Source organism: Neofelis nebulosa, chromosome 9 (genome assembly GCF_028018385.1).
Source record: "Neofelis nebulosa isolate mNeoNeb1 chromosome 9, mNeoNeb1.pri, whole genome shotgun sequence".
NCBI classification, from domain to species: domain Eukaryota; kingdom Metazoa; phylum Chordata; class Mammalia; order Carnivora; family Felidae; genus Neofelis; species Neofelis nebulosa.
The window spans coordinates 107,372,688-107,399,217 of NC_080790.1; the positions used below are offsets into that span (position 1 = coordinate 107,372,688).

The 26,530-nt window shown below is 39.7% G+C and overlaps 1 protein-coding gene across 3 annotated transcripts in view; it reads right to left on the reverse strand.

The window, feature by feature from the left end:
• Positions 1-26,530, reverse strand: part of PLCB1 (phospholipase C beta 1) — a 706,541-nt gene that overhangs the window by 467,700 nt on the left and 212,311 nt on the right. For all 3 annotated transcript variants that reach the window (XM_058684913.1, XM_058684915.1, XM_058684914.1), the window contains exon 3: positions 1,031-1,099. In XM_058684913.1, coding sequence (XP_058540896.1) covers positions 1,031-1,099 — 69 coding nt within the window. The remainder of the gene's footprint in view (positions 1-1,030; positions 1,100-26,530) is intronic.

The window sequence follows — 26,530 nt, forward strand, 5'->3', positions numbered from 1 at the left end:
TCATCAAGGAAGCACTAATAATGATAAGCTTGCTACAAAATTAAAAGACCAAACTACTAAAATTTGATTATATTATGAAGAGAGCAACACAACTAATAGACTATTTGCACATGAAAACAGATCTAGAAACCTTCTTGAAAATAATTCAGATTTTTCTGTCTTTTCATTTTTCACATTTTCCTATAGATCAGCTTAACTCCTACAGCAGTAAAACCAGTATTTGGGTGTTCATTCCATGGCAGAATTTGCCAGCAAATATTGCACTGTTATGTATCTGAAGAATGATCCTTCCAGGTGATTTTTTTTTCTTTCTGTTTCTCCACAGCAACAGATAATTTTTGATGTCAAAGAAAGTATTTTGACTTTTAAAGAATAAAACAAAAGTTGCAGGCAGATACTCAAATAGAAAATCGCTAGTTTTACATCAATTTTGGTAAGAGGTAAGAGTTCCTGAATGGCACCTGTACTTCCTTATTTGACAATATTATCTTTGCTAGAAAGGAAGTATTTAACGTACTAAAATTTGAATACAATAAAGAGTAGTTTCCCACTGTACAGGCAAGTCAATGCAGTTTGTTACTATACTCAACCAGAATCTAAGTTTAAAAAAATTTGTATATTCTTTACTCAACATTTGTTAAATAATCTTCAAAAAAAAAAAAAAGGAAATAAAATCACAAACACTGCTTTGAGTATTTCTTCAGTAAGGTTTTCAGACAAAAACAAATTGACAGGCCACACAACTGATCCCAAACTTTGGCCTCATTATATATTTTTCAAGCAACATGAAAATTAGAGGACAGAAAGCAAGTCCCCGTGTCCAACTGCCTATATTTTTACTCACTGTTGCCTTCTTTGAACAAAAGTGGAAATGTTTAGGGCATACAGGCTTCTGGAAGGACTGGCTGTTTTATTGTGTTTTACAACATCTACAACAGAGAAACTTTTAACTGGGACAATTAATTGATACCATGACACGGCCAAATCCTCAAAGCAGCATCTGGCGGGTGCACAACACTCCACTTCTTACCTTGGGAGCTTTGGCATGTTTCCCACATCTGGCATCCTTGACAAGGCTGAGATCTAACAGCTCCGTCTCCTGGAAGGCAAAAATGTGAAATTGTTAAGCATCCCCACAGATCTCCTTTCATTATTTTATATCATTGTCATCTCTTTAAAAAAAATCATGTTATCTTGAGACCTGCCTGAAGATTTCTCTGCAGTTAGGATATTTTTTCTTTCACATTCTTTATCAATCGAATTGGAGTGGAAACAACAAGATAGCTAACCGCTAACTGCTCAATTTAATATATATGCTGAGACATTTTGAAAGTATAATGGGCATGGTCAGGATCCCTGGTCTATACTATGAGCTGTCCCTAAATCATCATGAACCATGCCTTCCTGCCCCGTGGTCAAAAAATAATCCTGAGAGTCAGTCTGAGTGTGAGGACATGTGAGTGGCATGGGAGATGGGGATAGGGGGTGGTGGAAAGAGATGTTCCCATCAGTTCACCTTGCCAAGGGAAAAAGATGAATCTGCCTCACCTACCTGCCCCCTCTCCAGCCTTTAGCACTCATATCTTATGCCTCGATCTTTTCATTTATTCATTATATATTACTGAACACCCATAATATGCAAGTTACTCTAGGATACAAGATACATAAAATGTGATAGCTCCTCTGGATGGACTTGCTTTCAAACAGGGGAGTAAAGAAATGTATATGCATAAGACAAGGGAGGGTGTGTTAATGCCAACTATAAAGTTAACTGCTATGGGAGTCAACAGAGAAAAGAAAGTTTTTCCCCCAGGGCTCAGAAAAAGTCCATGAAGGAGTCACTGAGCATGGAGAAAAGGAGTTGGAAGGCATAACACTGGAAAATATCTAGACAAGAAAGGACCAGAGGTTTGGACAGAACCTTGAGGTATGGGTGCTTAGAAATGCTTAGAGATGGAGAACACTGCAGGGGAAAAGGGTAGGGAGGCAGAAGGGGACAGAGAGGCACCCGGGAAGAAGGAACAGCACAGGGAAAATGTAATGGCAGCGTGGGAGGGGATTTTCACAGGCAACATTCAGTGTTCCATTACTGGGGCCTAGAACGTATGAAGAAAAGTCATGGGAGATGATACCAGAAAGGGATATGGGCAAAAGGATGGAAACCCTGAGAGTCCAGCTAAGGACACTGAGCCATGAGTGTTGTGACAATGCACATCGCCAAGTTAACAGGAGACTCTACGCTGGCGAGATGGAGCTGCATTGCAATGAACAGTCATGCATCTGACTCATGCTGACAATGAGACAGCTGGACGCAGGCCTCTAATCCCCTTCTTCTTACAGGAGGCAATGCAGCATCATTCTGCTGCTCGGAACCTCTAAACACGAGTGGGTGTAATTTCTTATGGTCCCTAATATCCCCAAGTACTTGTAGTTGGGGTTCTCAGACAATTCCTTCAAATAGCTGCCACCAGTTCCAAATGTTCCATGTAAAAGGGTCTGATTATTTTCCTGCACTTGAGGTTGATTTCATGATTGCAGTCACAGGGGTGGGGGTGGAGTCTGTCCACTGGCATGAAAGACCACACAGCAGGTCCAACAGAACACGTGGCTCCAGCGCACTTATATGTGAAGCCCAAGCTTCACAGCTTGTTCTTGTGAACAAGAAACAGGGCCTTCTTTTCTTTTGCTCACCCTGGACTTATAAGTTTGCTTGTCCCCATTTTAGTGGATCCCTTAACCCATTCCTTGCCAGGTGTGACTGTTGGAAATCCTCCCAAACCCTGGGGTGTGAGGAGAGCAACCCAGCAAAGATCTTGCAGGATAGAAGATCTGGTACTATAATTCCTCTAAGGCTGTACCGTCCGCAATAGTGAAGGTCACCTTATCAGTGTTAGAAAAGAATGGTATCAATGCTGGACTCAATGATTCACTTAGGCAAATGCATAAGGAAGTCCTCAGACTCGAGGCGATGGAACAGCTGGTCTGGGTCTGTTACCTCCACAGCAAGACAACCAAAACCCGTGCTGGAAGGAGAGAAGCAGGAAGAGCACTAAGCTTGAAGAAGCTTCAACCAGAAGACCAGAACCAAGTGGACATTTGAGAGACAGGAGATCAAATGAAGGTAGACGTAACTGGAAGAAAGATGAAAGCCATAACATGGAGGTAGAATTGTCTACAGGGAAGAGAGGAGTCATAAACAGCCCTAGGGTTTCCATATTCCCCATTGGGACTTGGAAGTTTGGGCAAAATGATAATGAATTTTGGAGATGTTGGTTTGAGGGGTTCATCCAAGTAGAAATGCCAGTCATTAGTTCAATGGTGCATTATTTGTCAAATGCTGCTATGTGGCAGGTACCGGCAGGTACATTGTTGGTACTGAGGAACAACACCAACAATGCAGAAACAGCTGTTTTGATCAGCTCATGCACAAAACCACTTATTATACTTTAAAGGAGACATTTCAAAGTACACTGAGACATGGGCTACAAAGGACTATGGCATCTTTTCAGCTAATACACGAGGGTGAGAAACAGTTTGCCAGCCTTATAATTCTGTGTTCTGGTCGGGAAGGAGGGTTAGAGGAAGAGGAAACAGTAGGTGCAAATGCACAGAGGCAGGAATTGTGTGCAGAAAACTACAAGCCATGGGAGACACACAGCAGGGATGCGTGGACAGTTATCACAAACGCTTGGGACTTGGTAGTTATTACATGTGTGTCCTCTTTAAAATTATCCATAAAACGCTGACATTTATGTTTGTCACACTTTTCCATATATGTTACATGATGTTTTCCATATATGCAGAATAAAATCATACACACATACATAACACATTTACCTCATCTTATATCATGGTTTTCTATCGAAGGAAATTCCTTCCAGTTGAGCAAACAAAGCCTTAAACTCTACTTGTTTATACACACAAAACCCAAAGTGACTTCACAAAGAACTAGATCTTAGCAGGAGTCATTATATAGACTTTTATATTACAGATAATGAACACTGTTTTCTACTCTCAGCTCAAGAGGAAACGTTCATTCCCCAAGTCACAGAGGGGTACTTAACGCTAGCTGCCCTGGGGATTCATTCCGATACCACAGCGTCTAAGAAATTTCTCTCGCCTGTGTGTAAAATTGTGTGTGTAGGAAAACCACCGCAGGGCACTATCAACGTGGGTAATGTGGCATGGGAAAGACCCAGGTGGAAAAGCTGTCCAATGGACTCATTCGAGTAGAAAGCAATGATTAAAATAGTGTCTCCCACTTCTATTAACACGCAACAGCTACCCCCCTGGGGTTTAACTACATTCTATTCTCGCTTCCACTAAAAAGAAAATGAGGAACCCAATGCACAGGACCACAATATGTTGCTTATGTCATTAAAACTTTTTCTAGGTTAATTTTCTCCAGTTAATAGTTTTAACAATTTACTCTCATTATTAGAAAGCAGTGAAATGGTCCCTTTCTCGGTTCATTTAAGAGATACTGATTTCCGGCTTTATGGAATTCACTATCTTTTACTCATTAAGAGAGGAAGGTCACATGATGTTTAAGTAGAAAACCTGAGTTTGAGGAAGGGCCCTAAAATTAACTGGTCATGTATCCAACCAATCATGGGACACATCAAGCGTCAACTGTATCATCTATAAAATGAGTATGATAACACTTTCTATACCCATGGCTCTCAAAGCTTAGCTTGCATGACAGTCATCTGGAAAACTTGTTAAAACAGACTGGCTGGGTGCCATCCATCAGTTTCTGGATCAGCCGGACTGGGATAGACCTGAGAATCTGCATCTCTAATAAGTTCTCAGGTGATGTGGATGCTGTTGGTCCATAGACCACACCAGTGCTTGTCAAAGCACTGATATATACTCATTCATGGGGTTATTATAAGGCTTTTTAGGTGAACATGATTGATAAAATTATACATTACTTATATGTTATAATATGTTGTATGAAGAATCGACATCTGTCATTTCTTTATACAGATAAGTATGAAATAAAAATATTTTACCTCCTGAGTGCAAAAGTGTGCCTCGTGGTGAATCTAGGCTTCAATTTAATTGAAGAAAAACTACTGAATGACAAATGGCATCAACACCTACTCTAATAAGGGTTCTTAGCATTAAATTTCACCCTATAAAAGCAAATGTCTCTGTTCAAAAATTCAAGCAATCACTGAAATTGCTCTATGTTTGCTGAAAATGCTATGCTATATAACCTTTGCTTTATACTTAATAGCATTAAAGATATCTTTAGAAAAGCAAAAGAAGGAAATTGGTTCTCTTTCACCTCTAAGCCCATCCAACAATGAAAAGAGGATTGGGGTGCCCTACCTTGGCCAGTAAAGGAAGGATGGACTAGTAGACCCGCTTTATTTCCAAGGCATACAGTGGCCCCCTACAGAGCTTGGAGACCACACTCCTAGGACCCCCCATCCCCATATATCCACTAAAGTGTTGACAGATGTACCTTCTCCCTTTGTCAGTACAGAGGAAAGTGAATTAACAGTAATCAAGTACTTATTTTTGATATTTTGAATGAGTGATGAGAAACGCTAAGGGAAGACCAAATTATCTCTGATGTTTACTATTCAGCAAAAAGATTTCAATCCATCAGCCATGAACCCACTGTGAGGTAGATGAGCCATGAAATGCACTGCAAACTCAGGAAAGAATACAGTTTAAAAACCAACTCTTTTCCAGAATACCAATTTCTGTGCATTGTCACCAAATTCCATTAGTCACCCGATATAATAACGTACTTGAAGTTCACACAATATATAATCAGAGCAGCAATTACAGTCACAAACATTTCACAGAGAAGATATTAATGGCTGGGCATGTGGGGAGGGTGATTATGGATACCTCCGCATGTGGTATATTCATTAAGTTCAACTTCAATCTACCAAAAGTAGAAGACATTAATATGTTTTATTGACTGTCAAACCTCCCTAAAATCCCCAATGTTAAAGAAAAAAAACTATTTTGGAATCCTTTAATGAAGGGTTTTAATTTAAAGAGAAGCAGATGAAGCAGAGTCAATTCTTTGTTCCTTTACTTTATTCCACTTCTGAGGGAGTAAAAATCTGTGTAGTGTACCTCTCAATAAAAAAAAAGAAAAATCCCCGCACTCTCTCCCACTCTCTTATTTCCTTTGTTCTCTAGCCTTCATTTTTGTCTTTTTTCCCCAAAGTCTGTATTGGATCCTCAGTGTATGGAACACCAATGGAAATGAGGTGCACAGGTTATCAAAACCAACCACAGCAGAGAAAAGAGAAAGATGATACATCTGGGTTTCTTTATTGAAACCAAGCTAGGTTTAAAATGGTGAAAATGCCATAAAACTAGGGAGCAGAAAACTTGGAATTATCATTTGTAATCTGTGCATTATTAAGCCCCTTACTACAGATGTTTGTGCCTTGTATCTTTGTCTGTCAAACAGAGAAGCAGATGCCAGCAACACCTTCTTCATCGGGCTGCTATTAAATCAAGTGAAGTATTAAGCTAAGATCTCCACTTAACAGGAAAGAACTATTGTGTACATATAACATCTTATGCTTGCAACATTTCCCATTCTGGGTGAAAGAGAAAAGATGCTAGTGGAAAAGGCTAAAATGGATAGGTAACGCATCTAGAAGAAAAACACAGAATGCAAATAAACAAAAGAATAGTATCTGAAAATCTAAAACCCCAGAGATATTTTATAAAACCTTGAAACCAAAATAAGAAAGACCACTTCTAGAGAAAACCAATTTTCACATTTGTGTGTCACAGTTAAATGCAAAATTAGATTAACATTTGAAATGGAGAAGAAACAATGACATAGTTCATGGGTTATGGGTTGTATTGTAATTATTGACATAGTCTGAGCCAATAAAACAAAAACTGAAAAATTACAGTGATTCAGTGAGAGGTTCCTATCACTAAAGGAGGCAAAGTCAAAGTAATATACTAATAATAGCAATAGTAACCATGACTATTAACAATGGACAACCAACAATATGCCAAGAATTGTAAGAGATAATATTGGCATACATTATCTCATCAGTCTCTGCAACACCACTGTGACATGAGTATGACAGCTTCCATTGTGCAAACGAGAGAACTGATGGAAAAGTTGAGTGACAACTGTTGTTCAGTTCTACAATGGCATCACAAATCTCAGCGTCTTGCCTACCTGATGTAAGCAGAACTCCTAGGTGGCCACCATGATTCCTGTGCCCTGATCCAGGCCTTTGTCCAATCTTCACCCTTTGAATGTGGTCAGCACCCAATACTTGCTTTCAGCCAACAGAATATGGCACAGGTGAGAGGCTATCATTCCCGTGATGATGTTACTTTATATGGCAAATGTGAAGATTTTGCAAGTATAATTAAAGTCTTCAATCAAGTGCCTTAAACTTAACCAAAGGGAGGTATCCTGGGTGAGTCTCTCCAAAGAGGATTTAGGAGTGAGAGACCTGAAGCTGCAGAGATGATCACCTGTTTCCTGTGTTGTGTGTTGTCTAAGAATTAAAGGGCAGAGTCTGAACAGAATTGTGTCAACAACCTGAATGAGCTTGGAAGAAGAACTCCAGCTCCAGATGAGAACACAGCCCAGTAGACGCCTTTAATGCAGCCTGTAAGACTCCAACTAGGTGAGACCCTGAACTACTAAAACTGTAAAATAAAAAATGGTTGTTGTTTCAAGCCACTAAGTTTCCAGTAATGTGTTTTGCAGCCGTAGATAACAAATATGCTGCCCCCATTGTTTCCATATTTTAATGCACTTAATTAAAAAGGGATGTAAATGAATTCACATACCTTGGCACTCCACCCAGCATAAAAATGATTGCAATACTGTCATCATTTTTTAATATGACCTACAGGAAACAATTACTCTAATGGAATCACAGACTTATGGTGCTGGGACAGATTGCAGATTAGGAAACTGAGACCAAAAGAAAACATATCAATTACCCCATATCACTGAGACTGAGTAAAGAATGGAAAAAGAATCCCCGTTCTCCCAGACCTATTTTTTTCTTCTAAAGAATTATTTTTCAATATTGACAAAGTAGCAGGAATATTAACTGAGTGATCCAATTTTAAAAAGAACACAGTTTTGTTCATGTACAAGGAAAAAAATATTATGATACATAGAATATGGCACTAATTTTAACAGGCTGTGTCCCCACGAGGCAGTGTGAAATTTATTGGCAAATATCTAATTTTTTCTGTGGAAAACCAAAAACATAGTTTAGCCCCTAGTTATGAAAGAGCCAAATTTCCTTCTTACTTCCTTCTTTAGCTCCCTGAGAAACTTCTATATATTCATGTAATAATAAATATTGTTTAAGTTAAAGCTGTTGTAAGTCAACATAAAATTATATCCATAGCACCAAAGCTTTATTAGGACATAAAATTAATAAAACAATTCCAACAGCATTTATGTCTATAACTGGATGCATATATAACCTAATGCATCAATGGACTAGGCAGGTCAGGGGAGGGAGGTCGCGGATGGGGTGGAGCAGGGACAGAAATGCCACACATGATTCCAAGGTTCTAGAGCATTAGTATCTTCTCGCAACTGTTTAAAATGATGAATGAAAACGGGTATAATTTAAAACAATACTAATTGGCTTTATTTTAACTTTACATCGCTGACACTATTAAAAAAAAAACAGAAAAACCTCTGCATAATCACTGTGGAAACCTGTATATGCTCTAAAGTTGAATAAAATCAGGAACATACTGGATGCTTATAACCAATATATTTTATTTTCCTATGTCTAAGTTATTAACAGGCATGGAGGGATTCACCACATTCTTACAGAGAAGTATGGTATCGCATTTGTTACGGACTGAAAATATTTTTTTTAATTATGACAACAGTGATAAAGATTGCATTGTCACAGTTTTCTATTATGCCTGTGCTCAACAAAAGTCCTCATTTCAGGCCAATAAGATTAATTAGAAAGAATATCCATCACTTGGCAAATAGTTTCATAAATGCTTAAAACTCTCTTTGTGGATATTTTGTGGGAGCCTACAATCTGATCTCCATAAAAAGTCACTTGCAATGAAATATGGAAGTGATATACATTAATCAGGCACATAAGCTGTTTCCACTTGAAAAGTCCAGATGATGTACATGTAGCCAGCTTTTCCCTTTAAATCGTCTAAAATGTTATCTCTGGTCTACACCTATTTCACTATGGATAAACAGCCACCTAAGCTTTTTTATCTGGTAGTGCAAGCTACTTTAGTCCTTTAACCTTACCTTAATGTAATATTGGAGCATAGCACCTATCTGCTTATATGAATTAAATTCTTTCATTTCCCTAACTCCGTGGTTCTTAAACTGTGGTCCCTGGAATACTATCAGCACCAATAACACCTTGGAATATGTGAAAAACACAAATTCTCAGGTTCCACCATAGACTAGCTGAATCAGAACCTCTGAGGTGGAGCCCAGAATCTATACTTTAATTAAGCTTTGGGGTGATTCAGATGCAAAGTGGAATTTAAGAACTGTGTCCTAGATATTAAATGAAGACAGCAACTGCCCATAGAAAAGACAAATTAACCAGGGCTACAGCTTATTGTAGGACAGTCTGTAGGACACTGGACATGCTACCCAGATCCATTTAAAAAATAACTGCCTCGGAGTCATATAAGCAATTACAGATCTGATAATATAACTGAAAAAAGTCTTCTTCGGACTAGTGTCTTCAGCAGTACCATCAATATCACTATAGACTGAAGCAGTGATTTCACTTTGGACCCTAGAGACTAGAAAAGTCAAGGGGAGGACCTAAAGATGCTTGGCCTATTTCCAGATGTGTTGATTCAACCCTATGCATGACACATCTGGGCTGACAACTGAAATATCCTTTTTCTTTTTTTTTTAATGTTTATTTATTATTTTTGAGAGAGTACAAGCCAGGGAGGTGCAGAGAGAACAGGACAGAGTATCTGAAGTGGGCCTGGACTGATAGCAGAAAGCCTGATGCAGGGCTTGAACTCACCATCCGTCAGATCATGACCTAAGCCAAAGTCAGACGCTCAATTGACTGAGCCACCCAGGTGCCCCACGCCCCACATTTTCTCTTTTTTTTTGAAAAAAAATTTTTTTTAATGTTTATTTATTTTTGAGAGAGAGAGATAAGACAGAGTATGAGTGGGGGAGGGGCACAGAGAGAAGGAGACACAGAATCTGAAGCAGGCTCCAGACTCTGAGCTGTCAGCACAGAGCCCTACACAGGTTCAAACTCACGAGAGTCTTTTCTCTTTAATCACATTCTCATGGCATGCCTAGTGACCTCCAAATTTTCTTAAGTATGTGAAAATGGTATTTATTCTTGCCTTCCCTGGTAGCCACTTTGTAAATTCCATGCAGATAGACTCATTTTTCTCCTTCAGCTATTTATTCCAACATATATCACATATTTTTCTGCCTTAAGGTATGTGTTTTATCCTGCCAGGCTCCTCCCCATGTACTAGCAACTAAAAGATTTTTTTAAGGCTTAATAGAAATTTACTGCTTCATCAAGGACATTCTAAGGCTTAAAAAAAACCAAAAAACTATGATTCATGGAAATTAAACAGCACACTCTTGAAAAATGAATGGATCAAAGAAAAAAAATCAAAGGGAAATTAGAAACTATCTTGAGATAAACAAAGATGAAAACAAAATATACCAGAACTTATGGGATGCAACAAAAGCAGCAACCACAGGATTTTGATGACCTTTTAATCTCACAGGACATCCTGAATATAAGGAGTTAATCTACCTTCCAAAATGAGATTTTAAGTTGACATATATTTTTTAAGTTGACATATATTAAGTTGACAATATTTTAAGTTGACAGGTATGCAATAATATGGCACTTATTTTTTTCTTTTCAAAGAAGACTTGCTTTTTCAGATCACTTGTGGTTTTCTGGTAAGACAAAGAAATCCAACTGAGATTTTCCCCATGCTAATTAATAGGGATAAGGCCTGGATATGTCTAATGGGGAGTGTTTTCCCCAGAAGAACATTCACTGAGTTGATCAACAAATCATCCTCAATGTCCTGCCTATGTGCTGTAAATTCATCAGAAGTAAACTCCTTTTCATTCAACTGTTGATCAATCTCAACACTAATGCAAGTACACAAAAGAGGCTAGCTCTTCATATCAAGAACTATAAATGATTGAATAAGCTCACTAAATCAAGGCTCATTTTCCAGTTACTCAGAAAATTTTCATAAAGCTCCTCTAGAAAGTCTGATGCCCACCTGGATCATTGCTGGTCCCCTTTACCAGTTAAATACACCCCCCACCCCAGTGTTTGCACACTTCTTTCCTAACAGTTGACAGCTATAGCCTTTGATTACCTTTGGCCTAGTAGAGCCACTAACCCAGATGCAGAGACAGCAGGAACTGTCCTGGGAGACTATTTCCCCTCACAGAGCTCCTATCCCATGACAACCAGGTACAGAAGCATAAAAGCCCAGCAATCTTGCCTTTGGGCAGAGCAAACCCCCAGGTTGAGGTGGGGACTTCAATTCAAAGCTCACCATTGGTTGGCTTCTTCCTCTTAACTCTCCTTTCCTCCATTCTCTGATGGCTTCTCTAGGAGCCCTTGCTTAATAAATCTCTTGCAAACAACCACTTACATTTGGGTCTGTTTGGAGAATATGACCCAAGACAGCTATCATTTACAAATAATCAACTTAGAAAATAACGTTAAACTTAAAAATATTCTGAATCATGGTTTTTAAAAAATCACATTTTTATGTTAATCCTTCTCTTCAGCTTTTGATAGATTTTTGTATATTTCTGGAATTCTCAAATTTTCTGTAAAAATAATCACAATCATTATAAATCCACTAAATGAGCATTCTTTCAGAGAGTTCTCAGTCACTGTATGCTGTATTTTATTTTGTATTATTCTTTTTTTTTTTTTTTCAACGTTTTTTATTTATTTTTGGGACAGAGAGAGACAGAGCATGAACGGGGGAGGGGCAGAGAGAGAGGGAGACACAGAATCGGAAACAGGCTCCAGGCTCGGAGCCATCAGCCCAGAGCCTGACGCGGGGCTCGAACTCACGGACCGCGAGATCGTGACCTGGCTGAAGTCGGACGCTTAACCGACTGCGCCACCCAGGCGCCCCTATCTTGTATTATTCTTAATCAGATTTTAAAATACTTTGTTTCCTGGGAAATGGACATATGAGTATATATCATCTAATCTGATGTGTAAATAGTTTTCTCAAAGGTTCTGCCACACCACATCATAATCAAGAGTCAGTGCCTGATTCTAAAGGAGAAATATTTCTTCCCTGAAAAAAAAAAAAGTAAAACTATAAAAAGCATCAGCTTACCTAATTCCCAAACCAGAGTTCATTTTTGTCATATTCAGAGCTAAAAAGAAGTATGTTCTTATCCACTATATTTTAGGTCACTTTCCTTTTGGTAAAGATTTATTCCAGTTTCAACCACCTACTACTCGAGCTTTTTTTTTTTTTAATCGGAAACACACAAATTTTACTCTAAAGATGGATAAAAAAGATTCATTTCATAATTCCATCAAAACTTTGCTGAAAAATGAATGAAGATGACTTTTCACAAAGCTTTCATATAGACAGCATTACTTTTCTAGGTATTCTCACAAACAGTATTAATTTAGAATTACCACCTCTTTGTGAATGGAGAGGGAGTAAGTGAAACACAATCAGAGTTGGACTCAGAGTGGGATGAGGTCAGATTTGAAAGACAACACATGGGAAGACTGTGAAACTGAAGAGTTACAGTCCTTGAGAGGAGAGAGCTGTAGGAAGAAGGGAAAGAAAAGACCTGGTAATCATTAAGAGATCAAGCTAATATTTACTGCAAGGCAAAAGTTCAAGGACAAGTGACTACAGAAGACTTACCCACCAGGAATTTTGGGCTAACTCAGAGTTGGCCCAGATGTAGAAGAGAGAGATGAAATTGGGAGTTAAAATTGTCCATACACAAATAAGACTTCAGTTGCTAATGTGGAAAGGAGGGAATTTTTATGATCTTTCTATGAGTTCATTAAAAAGTGAAATGTTTTACAAGAGAGTGAAAGATTTTGTTACTAGAGTAAGATCTGGACAGATCTGGGAGGTGGGCAGTGGGCTACTTGTCAAGAGGAAGTTTGAGCAAATGATCTTTTTGGAGTTCTTGAGCTTAGAGCCAAAAAGGGAACAAAGGAGCAATATAGCTATACGTTTCACATTTGTACTACATAACAATGAGAAGGAAAATATCGTGTAAAAACTCTTTTACAAGGCCTTATGTTTACTCCAATTTCAGTTTCAGAACAGTAGGCAGGAACAAAGCAAAGAAAGACAACTAATAAAAGACATTTATCTCCTTCCAATACATCTTGGTCTTGACTTTCACAAGAAATTCCCTAAGGGAACCAACCATTTACTACCTTTATTAAAAAGGTTGCAAGGTGGCAACACAGTGAAGCTTATTTCTATCAATTGGTGAGAAATATAGAATCTCTCAAAAATTCAATGACAGGAAATTTGAAATGAGAATAAACAAAGATGGAGTTAAGGAAAGAGAATGCTAGTACAAGTGACAGAGAGACCAATGTATAAGTTGAATTAAACTGCAGCCTGGAAACAAAAATAAATGAATTAAGTAGGTTCTTAGCTAATGTGAACAAATAAGGCAAAAGCATTTAAAATATTTTTTTCTGTAATAGTCTATAGTTTTCTGATATATGTCAAAAGATATTCCTGGAAAGAAAGCTCGGAAGGAAGGAAGGAAGGAAGGAAGGAAGGAAGGAAGGAAGAAGGGAGGGAGGGAGGAAGGAAAGGAGGAAAGGAGGGAGGGAAGGAAAGAAGAAAGAGGACAGGAGCAAGGTGGCTAAGGAGGAACAAAGGAGCATGCCATCTCTCCTAGCTAGTGAGATTATGGCACTAGAGTACACGGAAAGCCAATACACTGGGAACATCTCCTAAATTGGCCATTCCTATAGGGAGTCAGGGCAGGAAGGAGGGACACAATAGTGTAAATGGGGAAGAAGGGAAAGAAACAGAAGGGCCCCATCTGCTCCTTGATGATGATGGCAGTTGTAAAGAGATGATTCCTTGAAAAACTGAGGGCACTGACCTTGAGTTTCTATACATGCTTACACATGAACTTCACCTATTCAAAGGCAGAAGAATACTCTGAAAACACACAGAAGCCATAGAATGGTGCCAAGAAAGACAACCACAAAAGTCAGTCTTTGGATAACTTTTCTGAAATATTAACTTGGACAATAAAATAGGGAGCAGTTGAGAGTGGAATTGCTCTAAAAGAAAACTGTCTTTGGCAAAATGCTCGGGAGAATTTCTTTGTATCCTCTTCTTCCTTCAAATCAAGACATTCTCATGTTTAATGCCTCCTTTGTAAATAGGGTTAAGAAAAAAAAATAATTGTACTAGACTTTTTCATCAAGGGCAAAATAGAAGAAATAATCATTAGCTTCCTTTGCTGCTTGATTACTACCTTCCTAGTGTGTGAGGGATCTCGTTCCAGGTCATCTCCTCAAAGAATCACATTATTGATCAACATCATTGTTCGTCTTTGGAAGTGAGTCCTATTTGCCAAGTCCATACTTTCAAAATGGAATCCACTGTAACTCTTGTCCCTTCATTCCACAATTTTTCATTTTATGATAAATTAATTTATTCTCTAGAGTCTAGAACAACTGAATTTCATAATCTCTTGTGAAGCCTAAATTTTGACCAGGTTCACTATCCCTGGGTATATAATCTTTCTGAACAAATAACTCATGAGTCCTTAACATAAGTATTGAACATTCAAGGGACAGATCATTTTTGCATTATTGCACATTATATTTCTTCTTCTTAGATAAAAATAAATAAATCTTTCTCAGAATTACTTACTCTGTAAGAAAGTAAATACCCAGGACAAAATTCTTAAGTTTGTATAGCTCAAATCCTGGATTCATGTTTAGTGAAAATATTCCATATTGTAATTTTCTTGCTACTTTCCATAATGTGTGAGCAACTTATTCCCTATACACCTTTGGCCTAATCCTTCCAATCACTCAAATAACCAATTTGTCTTCTTTTGGCACCATTATAAACACCTATTGTGTTTCACAACCTAGGTTATTTGGGTTTTCAATTTTGAGTCAGATGAATCACATTTGCTCTATGTGGGTCAGTCAAAATTAAGTACAGAAGTCTCCACGTACTAAAGTTGGTACTACTCTGCCTTATGATTATGGAATTAAATTAACTTGAGTCTTAAGCACTTTATGTCTTTCGGCATTATTATTTTTTTTTTTTAGTACAAAAGCTGTGACACATTAAATAGTCCAACCTTTGAGAAATTGCGTGGATATGATACCTTTATCATTACCTTTTTTGGTATTACTTCATAGGAACATCAGTGGTTCTCAAAGAAGGGTTCCTGGAACAGCAGCAGCAGCATCACCTGGGAACTTGTTAGAAACACAAATTCCTGGGCCCCATCCCAGACTTACTCAATTGGAAACTAGAGGGGAACCCAGCAATGTCTGTTATAAAACACTCCAGGTGATTGTGATATACTCCGAAGTTTGAGTACCACTGCAATGGACACTTACAGATTGGAAACAGCATGTGGAAAGAAATTCCAGGCTTTCTGGTTCTTTTTTTAAATTTTATTTTTTACTTTTTTAATCTTTTGAGAGACAGAGCATGAGCAGGTGGGGGAGAGGGGCAGATTAGGAGAGAGAGAAAGAGAGAGAGAGAGAGAGAGAGAGAGAGAGAGAGAGAGAGACCCAAGCAGGCTCCATGCCCAGCATGGAGCCCAACTCAACTAGATCCCACAACCCTGGGATCATGACCTGAGCCGAAATCAAGAGTCAAACGCTCAGCTGACTGAGCCACCCAGGTGCCCCCAGGCTTTCTGCTTCTTAATAGTTCCCTTGCTTATAAATAGTCATATTTATATTAAAGCACTCAGAAAAGTTATATAATGTCATCTAAATAAAATATTTTATTTTTATGACTATCAGATGCTACTTTTTAAACAAAATATGTGAATTACTAAAAATTAAGAGGCTAGAGGAGAAAATAAGCAACGGTAGAGAGACTATATCAGTGCAAATACAAAGTAAAATATATTCCAGACACGTTTCCACTTTATCTCTTATCTATTCTGCAATTCTATTTTTTTACTGTTTATTTATTTTTGAGAGAGACAGAGACAGAGCACGAGCAGGGGAGGAGCAGAGAGAGAGGGAGATACAGAACTGAAGCAGACTCCAGGCTCCAAGCTGTCAGCACAGAGCCCACCACGGGGTTTGAACTCACGAACCGTGAGATCATGACCTGAGCCGAAGTCGGACGCTTAACCGACTGAGCCACCCGGGCATCCCTCTGCAATTCTATTTTTAAAGTTAAGAAAAATAGAGTATTAAAAGGCTCTTTTGTTACATGAAAGATCATTTAAATCCTGTGACTGTATGTAGGTAGTGGTTTTCTTAATATTATTTTGGTAATACGTAAGCATTCCCAAGTGCTTTAAAAACATTTTCTGATGGAATTATTATTAAACCATTGAAAAGGCACACAAACGTAAAGGGTTCATGTCACCAATTTACTTGGTGATGACCAAAGAGGACTGTATTATAATGGTACCACTCTTTTCTTCACACAGGTGAGCGGGTTTGTGCAGGTCAGCATTAACAGGCGGTGCAGACCTTAAAGCAGAAGTGGCTAACTCCACCAACTTTTACACTTTGCCTTGCACAGTGTAGACAATTGCAGAAAATCACTGCCTAATCATGAACCACATTTCACAGCACCCCTTTCTTTTAAGGAGGGTCCTATGACTAATTCTCACAAATGGAAAGTAATGGAAGAGATGAGGGTCATTTCCAAGTCGTTTTCTTTCCCATTTTTCTTCTATCTAGTGGTCAAGGAGACCCTAAGAGATATCAGAACCACTACATTGAACAGACCCTAGGTCTCTGAATTACCACATAAAAGAAAGCCATCTTCAGACCAGAAACACATTCACCAGACTCTTAAGTATGTGAAAAATACTTGTGTTAAGCCATCAAAATTCTGGAGTTTATCTTTTATAGGAGTATACTCCAGTTAATATAGGGCTAATAAGGCCTTTTGTTTTAAAGGCCAAATTCCACTATCTCAGATCATAAAACATCACAGAACATTGTGATGGGTATTTTTATGTGTCAACTTGACCAGGCCACACTGTATCCAGATACTTGGCCAGACATTAATTTTGGGTATGTCTGTGAGGGTGCTTCTGGATGGAGATTAGCATTTGAATCATTAGGCTGAGGAAAGCAGATAGTTCTCCCCAATGTGGATGGTCATCAACCAATCCATTGAGAACCTGAATAAAACAAAAAGGCAGAGAAAGTAAGAATTCATACTCTGCCTGACTGTTTGACCTGCGAAAACAGTCTTCTGCTCTCAGATTAAGTCTTATGCCATCAGCTCCTCTGTTTCTCAGGCCTTTGGACTGGACAGGGCATTGTGGGATTTCTCAGCCTCCATAACCATGGGAGCCAATTTCTTGTAAGATAGATAAATAGAGAGAGAGAGAGAGAGAGAGAGAGAGAGAGAGAGAGAGAGAGAGAGATTATTTCTCTAGATAACCTTGAAACATACATGGAAAGCTAAAAAAAAGATAAAAACTGTGAGAACTAATTTAATCTCCATTTTATACATGGTAAAACTGAAACCCCTAGATGACTGCGGACTCTGATATCTCAACATACCTGGCTTAACCCAGTTCTCTGATTTAGGCAGAATATAATTACAGTTACAGCAAGCATTCACTAGTATAAGTGTGTTGATTACTGTGGCTTTACAGTGAGTCTCAAAATCAGAAAATGGGAGTTCTCCAACTTTGTTCTTCCTTTTTAGTATTGTGTTAGCTGTTTTCAGTTCTTTTCATTTCCATATAATTTTTTTAAGTTTGTTGATTTTTTTTTGAAGTTTTCTAGGATTTTAATTGGGACTGCACTGAATCTAGAGCTCACTTGAAAAGAACTGACATCTTTATCACATTGAACCTTTCCATCCATGAGCATAGAATGTCTCCCAATTTATTTCATTTTTTTATCAGAAAGATTATTATCAGATCTTTGACTTTGTTCATCAGTGTTTTATAGTTTTTTACTTGCAAGATCCTTGACATACTATGTTAAACTTAATCTTAAGCATTTCAAATTTTGGTATGATTATGAATAGAGTTCTCTTTTTTTGGCAGAAAGAGAGAGGGTAATAGCAAGAGAGCGAGTGGGGGAGGGGCAAAAGGAGAGAGAGAGACAGAGAGAGACAGAGATAATATATTTTTTTAAATGTTTGTTTATTTCGAGAGAAAGAGTGCTGCGAGCAGGGGACTGGGGAGCAGCAGAGAGAAGGAGGGAGAATTCCCAGCAGGCTCCATGCTGTCAGCATAGAGCCCGATGTGGGGCTTGAACCCACAAACTGTGAGATCATGACCTGAGTTGAAATCAAGAGTTGGACACTCAACCAACTGAGCCACTCAAGTGCCCCAATGGAGAGAGAATCTTAAGCAGGCTCCACACCCAGTGCAGTGCTCAATACAGGACTTGATCTCAGGGCTATGAGATCATGACCTGAGCCAAAATCAAGAGTCCGGATTTTTTGGTAGATACTTTAGGGTTTCCTACATAAAATATCTTCTCATCGTGAGTAAAGACAATTTTATTTCTGTTTCCTATGTTTCTTTTTGATTCTCTGATTCTCTTCCTCCTCAACTGGACCGTGTTTGGTACTTTTCCCACAGCCCGTTCCAACCTCCCTATTTTTTTCCTCAGTGTACTGATCTTCCACCTGGTCTTACCAAACCTCTTTGTCACATTTCTCCCTCTTCCTTAGCTCCTCTCGCTTCACCTTTTCAAATGCTCTAACTTTTCCAATTTCCACGAGCATTGCAGCCAGCAATAACGAAAGCGTGCTGCCGAGCTTTCCTCCTTTCCAGACATGGTCACCACACTGCAATCATTCCCTCATCTCTTTGACCACAGAACTGCAAGTGGATATAGACAAAGTCAGGATTCTTCATAGAAAAAAATGCAGACACTAACTGCATAGTTTTCCTGAAAATGCCACCAGGGGAACTGTGTGGTCTGTCATGGCAGCTTATGCATTCCATTGAGACCGACTGAGAGAAATGAATGTTAGCAAAAGATCCTTTAACCAGAATTTTGACTGCAACTATGTCATATTGAGATAACCTAAAATTCTTTCATTTTGTTGACAATATATTCACTGTATCCCATTTCCCCTTCTTGTCACCTGTCTAATCTTTCCTTCTAATCTTCAAAACCTAATTCTCTGCCAAGACTCCCTAGTCTCTTTGAGCTGTGTCCTCTGAGCAGCTGAGGATTTCACTGTGTGTGCTAATCTTTTGCTCCTTGCTCCACTGGTTCTATTGTATTGAACTGCTACACAATGTAATGTTCTACATTGTTTTGCATGTGTGTATGTGTGTATATAAATGTATATGTGTGAATGTGTGCATGTGCGCACATTTTTTAATGTTTTGTTTTTTTTTAATTTTTTAAATGTTTATTTTATTTTTGAGACAGAGAGAGAGTGCGAGTGGGGGAGGGGCAGAGAACGAGGGAGATACAGAATCTGAAGCAGGCTCCAGGCTCCGAGCCATCAGCACAGAGCCCAACGCAGGGCTCGAACTCACAAACCGTGAGATCACGACCTGAGACAAAGTTGGACGCTCAACCCACTGAGCCACCCAGGCGCCCCATTGTTTTTTCATTTTAAAGAAAATCACTCGAGGGCCAAAATTCCATTTCATGCTTCTTTGTAATTCATACACGTTCAAATACATTTGAGTGATTGATATCTGTTTTTAAGCCAAGATATTGCCCTAGTTTTAGCACAAACTGAAACAATAATATAACTTTCTAAGTAGTAATTAAATGTCTTTTAATCCTACTTTAATCATAGTGGATGTGTATCAGTTAAGTTTATGTTCAAGTAAAAGGGGATAAAAAGGCCAAGATAACAGTAGTTTATATAGGATAAAGACTCATATCTCTCCCCCTGGAAGGGTGCCTTGGTGACTCAGTCAGTTAAGTGTCCAACTTCAGCTCAGGTCATGATCTCATGTTTCGTGAGTTCGAGCCCCACGTCAGGTTCTGTGCTCACAGCTCTGAGCCTGGAGCCTGCTTCAGATTCTGTGTCTCCCTTTCTGTTTGCCCCTCCCCTGCTCATGTTCTGTCTCTCTCTGTCTCTGTCCCTCTCAAAAATAAATAAGCATTAAAAAAAAAAAAAAAAAGAGCCTGGAGATAGGAGTCCAGGCTGGGTAGGGTTGTCCCAACTTTTACGATGGGATAGTTTCTCAATTCTCCGCATGTGGTTTCTACCTCCTGGTAGGGATGGCTGTTCAAACACAACTCATAATGGTGACGGAAGAGAAGGAAGATTGAAGGAGTACATGCCCTTCCCTCTAAAAAAGTTCTCCCAGACACACCTAGCTGCAAGGGGGGGCTAAAAAGCATACAAGGAGAATGGACACTAGATCAATTGCTAGCAGGCTTTCTCTATCTAGAGGAAGAACATTCTCTCTGTGCATGTGTGTATCACCAGGACTTGTATGTTCAGTAGTAATCAGATGAGCATTGGTAAAAGACGATAGAGTCCCTGCGCGAATAATTCTCCTTCTCTGAGAGTGCTTTGTGGCTTGCTCCAGAATGTTATCCCCTACTCACAACTGCGTACACCTCTTCTTCAACAGAAGCTCGCAGTGTGTCCTCCCAAAATCCTCCTCATCTTTTTCTCCTGTGGCATGAGATTTACCATCTTGCCACCGGGCTACTTAAGGAGCCAGGTCCTTTTTTTCTTCTACCACTTCAAACTAAAGCAAACCTGATATTTCATAGATATCTCTTCATAGAATTAAGTTGAGGTATAACTTAAGAAATTCACCAACCTTATGCTTTGTCTTAACTTTAAGGTCTAAATCCATCCATTGTAATAGTAACAATGTAAGAATCTCTGAAAGAAACAGTAGGTATAACAATATTTTGATAGACCACTCCACTTATATTTTTGGACCATTTCAACTCCTCTAATAAAGCCACATTCTCAAATTTACAGCAAATAAACTAAGACTTCTGTCCATTCTGTGCCCAGTCTCACTCAAACTCGTGGAAATTTCCATGAAAACTGAACCAAGAAAATGAAAAAGAGAAGCACACATAGAGTGTACTTTAGACACATCATCTAGCTCCAATTAGATTCTCCCTTCATTCTCTCTTCTGCCTTCTGGTTTGATTTCGGCCCTGCTCCTCAGAGCTCATGTCCAAGGTTTCTTTACTAATGAGCAAGCATGATTAGAATAAGGCACCTACCCTTTCAAAGGTTGCAACAGATTATGCAGTAGACATTTCAAGACAATGGACTCTACCCCTTTTTTCCTCCAGACACTCCAGAATTTTAATTATACAAAATGCTTGCTCTGACATTCTTGCCTTTTATTCCATAAATAGTAAAATCCAGAGGTAAACCATGTTTGTTTCTCTTAATCAGCATATTCTTAATCCTTTCCTGTTTATAGCTTTACACAGGAATCCTTTTGGAGCTGTTTTTGCTGCTTAGCATCAAAGCTCAGGCTATCCAGGGACCTAGGGCTATTTATTTCCATGGTTTCTATATTTAGCTCTTGGCTTTGTTTACAGTCATCTCTCCTACACCCCGCAAACACTTTAAAATTCCACTTTTTCTGGGGCGCCTGGGTGGCGCAGTCGGTTAAGCGTCCGACTTCAGCCAGGTCACGATCTCGCGGTCCGTGAGTTCGAGCCCCGCGTCAGGCTCTGGGCTGATGGCTCGGAGCCTGGAGCCTGTTTCCGATTCTGTGTCTCCCTCTCTCTCTGCCCCTCCCCCGTTCATGCTCTGTCTCTCTCTGTCCCAAAAATAAATAAAAAACGTTGAAAAAAAAAAAAAAGTTTAAAATTCCACTTTTTCTGCCATTCTGCATCCTTCTTCTATCTCTCCAGCTAGCGAGCTCTCTACCTAGCTGAGCATTTTCTTCTTGAGTTCTTGTCCAGAGGATGTCTGTCTCGCCTTCTTTGATTTCTTCTGGAGAGAAAGGAAATTGCCTTTCGGAACTGGAGAAGCCTTTAGGGGCACGACTGCTACCGTTGCCCCCCTTTTTGGGAGAAGGAACACACTTCTTACTGCGATTCAAAGGCAACTGTCGAAGGCAATTTGAGCTCCTGGGACAAGACAATGCTTTTCACCCCAAAAGCCCGGGGGTTGGTTTAACAGCTCATTTAAAAGCACATGTTAGTTTTACTATAAGGCAGATTAAGAGTTCCGGGACTAAATCGTGCTTGTCACTGCCTTGATAATTTAAGAACACAGTACCAGTTTAAGGAGGTGTGTGTTTAAGAGCTCAAATAATAACTAATGATTATTTGGAGAGAAGGCTCAAAGTGGGCGGTGTAAACTAAAAAGAAGAGAACGTTAGGAAACATAAATGACATCTTTATCACACTAACGGCCTTGCTCTGATGCATTTAATTTTTATCACTGAACAAAGAACAAGGTCAACAGAACATTCTTAAAATGCCAAAATCATAGTTATTAATTATTCAAGCCTTAAAAATCTGACTGGCTTAATTATCTTTATCTTATGTAGGCCTCCGATCACAGACAAATACGAAGGAGTTGGGAGGTCAGGCCAAATTGAGGAAGAACATTGGAAGGGTGAAGTCTGTCAGCAGGAAAAGGTTTAAATTCGCTTAGTCAGGCCTATGACTGGGGGGTAACCATTTGAATAGTGTTCCTATCTCCATCTTCATAATTCCAGGAAGTTATATTCAATAAATTATTTTCTTCTTGAACAGATACCAGAAATCTGGGACACTATTAAACCTGCTTTAAAATTGTGTATCCTGCCACAATCTGACATAAAACATCCATGTGCTCAGCCTTACTTTACAGGATAATTCTTAACCTCACTGAACTCCTCAAAATAGAAACCACGGAGTCTTTCCTCTTTTGCTATTTTAAATATTGCGTTTGTTGTTGTTGTTTGTTTGTTTTGAGAGAGAGAGAGAGCAAGTGCAAGAGGGGAGGAGAAGTGGGGGGGAGAGAGAGAGAGAGAGAGAGAAAGTATCTTAAGCAGGGTCCATGCCCAGCACAGAGCCTGATGCAGGGCTCAATCAATCGCACTGCCATGAGATCATACCCTGAACCTAAATCAAGAGTCAGAGCCTTAACTGACTGAGCCACCCAGGCTCCCCTCTCTATTGCCATTGTAGATGCCTGAGGAGCACTTCATTATAAAAGTCTGGCTAAAATGAGGGGGAAGGGAAACGGTGATATCATGAAAAGAATGTGGTCTCTATGCTCCAGAATACTCGACTTTTCTTCATGGTTGGACAAGTTTCAGGGACAGACCTGGCTGTCACCCATCTCACTTTTAGACTCTCAATAGACCAATGGTTCTCCACAGGGAGCCATTTTGCTGCCAGTGCTCTTCCCTCCAGCCCTGGGCATTTGGCAGAGTCTGGAGACATTCTGGTTGTCACTCTGGTGAGTGGTACTGGCATCTAGTGGGCAGAGGGCAGGGGGCTGCTGCTGAACATCCTCCAATGCCCAGGACTTGTGTCAGCACCTGTCACAGCAGGAGCTGGGAACACTGACCCCAAAGGTGGTCTGGTCAGGTGACTGACCTCATTGCTACTCAAGGCTCCGGATTTCACAGCCTTGATGAGGGAAGCTTCCGTTCAGTAGTATGCTTGTAATTAAAAATAAGCTATTTTTTTAAATATTTATTTATTTTTGTTTATTTTCGAGAGAGAGAGACAGACAGCAAGCCGGAGAGGGGCAGAGAGAGACACACACAAAATCTAAAGTAGGCTTCAGGCTCCAAGCTGTCAGCACAGAGCCCAATGCAGGGCTCAAACTCTCAAACCGAGAGATCATGACCTGAGCCGAAGTCAGACGCTTCAACTTACTGAGCCACCCAGGCGCCCCAAAACTAAGCTATTTTTAAACATCAGGTCTGATGAGGCTTTAGCTCCCTTTTAGGTATATGGACATTCTAAGTGTTTACTGAGAACATCACAGTTCTAAATGGGGATTTGTCCCCTGACATGAATAATATATAGTATCAATCAAGGATACCTATGGCTGAAAACACAAAAGACAGTAAAGAGTAACAGGAACTCAAGTTTCAAACTGTAATCCATTTCACATCCTTCCAGTGAACCTGTGTCAACGCATAAAAAAAAAAAACAAAAAAACAAAAAAACAAAAAAAAAAACAGCCCAGCTCTTTCCTTTTTTCTACTGGAGGGTAGTGAACAGTGAAGGAAGAGCTGACTCTGTTGTCGAATCTTCCTCACTTTCAAAAACTCTAAAAATGTGAGGAAGGAGTATACCATGTACCAAGTATACCAAAAAAACAAATGTCAGGTTGGTTAGAGTAGTTTTTTACTTTTAATGGCTCCCGGTCTTACAAACAGCAAGCAGAGATCATTAGGGGCAAACATTCCTTTCAACATGCCAACTCTGCATTGACTATGCCCGCATTTAACCAACCCTCATCTGCTTCTCCCCCCGAAGTCGGCCTGAATGTTCAAACATTTGCCTGCAGCAAATACCTCCTTCCTCCCTCACACACATTCCTATGAAAACCAGACCCAAAGGAAAAAAAAAAGAATGAGACAAGTTAGAATCCATTGCCTTTTGGGGACACACCACCTGATTTTCAATGGGCTCAACAAGATTCAGTTCAAGATCTGGGTAGGACTGCCTGTGTGGGTGTAACCAGGTTGGAATGGAGATCGGGAGAGGAGACACCACAGAGGGCATTTTGGGAAGGGAGCTAAGTGAGTAAAAGTAGGAAGGCACATGACTTGATGGCTGCTTAGGCAGTGGCTATAGTAGAAGCACCACCGTGCCGGGATCTGAGGCTGAAAAGGAAGACCAAAGCCACAAAGGCCTCAAATGCTATCAGAAGCCCCAGAAGAACCTGGGCATGAAATGACAAAATAGTAATGGAGGTGGATTTACCAAGAAAGCCAGAACATTGTGCAATGAGGAAATCAAATTTTAGCTCAGACTCCGTAAATAACGTGACTGTTCTGATCCAAGGGAGAGGAGTAATAGGTTCCCTTTGGTACTTGTGTGCAAAGAAGGTGGACTAAGGACATTGTGCCCTGCTGGCACAAGTGGCGAGACCAAACAAACCCACAAAATCCATCTCTCCGATCAGTTAGCAAAACTGGAAGCCAGCATCTGGCAGTGCATCCTGGAGGCAAGTCAAGGCTCTTTATGGACTGCACTTGGAATATTCACAGATTCAAAGAAAAAGAATTAGGACCCAAATCCCCACAACAAAACATACAGCAGCAGCAACAAATAACCCTTGCATCTAGCGGCTGGGAAAAGAAATGCATGGGTCTCACAGTAGACACTTAGAAGAACTATACCAGAGCAAAGACAAGTTCGGGTCACAACAGAATAGTGCAGATTCTCTTGCTGACGCGGGCCAATTTCTCAAGACAATGGCTTTGGGAGTTGACAGCAGAATTCTGCTGTACAGCATGATGAGTTCGTAGTTGATATTATGTCTTAGTTATGGATCACTAAAACGTTGTAGACGTCATTCTGGACTGTATGCTTATTCCTTCTCGACAAATGCTTTTGTAATCTGCCTAAGTCGCCGAAATGAAGAACCACTTAAGGCATTGTTAAATACAGATAAAAGTGCACTGGGTGAACTGTATCTCACAGTTGCCATTAGACAGACAGGGTCCTGACAAAAATTCTGTCTTAGGGCTGCTGATTATTAACCATGTGTTACAACATGTTAGAGTCTAGAGGTGTATTAAGTGACCCATCACAAACCATTAAGCAGTTTTATAAACAAGGTGAGAAAAAAAACACAAAATTATCATTTGGAATTTGAAGGATAATTCTGGTGGTAGGGAAACAACAAAGTAGAGGGAGAAGAAAGACAAATCAGGGGTTCCTGTGATAATCTAGGACAGTGGTTCTCAAAGTGTGGGTCCCAGACCAACAGTATCAGCATCACTGGGGAACTTGTTAGAAATGCAAATTCCCGGGCTCCATCCAAGATCTACTGGATCAGAATGTCTTGCAGTGGGGCCCGGAAATCTGTATTTTAACAACCCTCGGTGCCTTCAGATGCATGCTCAGGATTGAGAAGCATCAGCACCCCACACACACACCTCCCAGTGATGGCTCCACCTCAGACCCAGTAAGTTAGAATGTGTGTGCTATCCAGAGCCCATGTGTGTGGTGGGTACATTCCAGTCCAAAAAGCTGGACAAGAAGATTAATAAGATCCTCAAAGAGGGGGTCACCATGAGAATAGGGAGGAAGTACAGACAAGAGGAACATTTTGGGAAGGTTAATGAACAGCTCCAACACTTTACTGGGAATCCAGTTGTATAAAGCTAACCCTCAGATACCCAGATGGACTGGGTTACTGGCCGGTTGGGATTTGAGGGTTC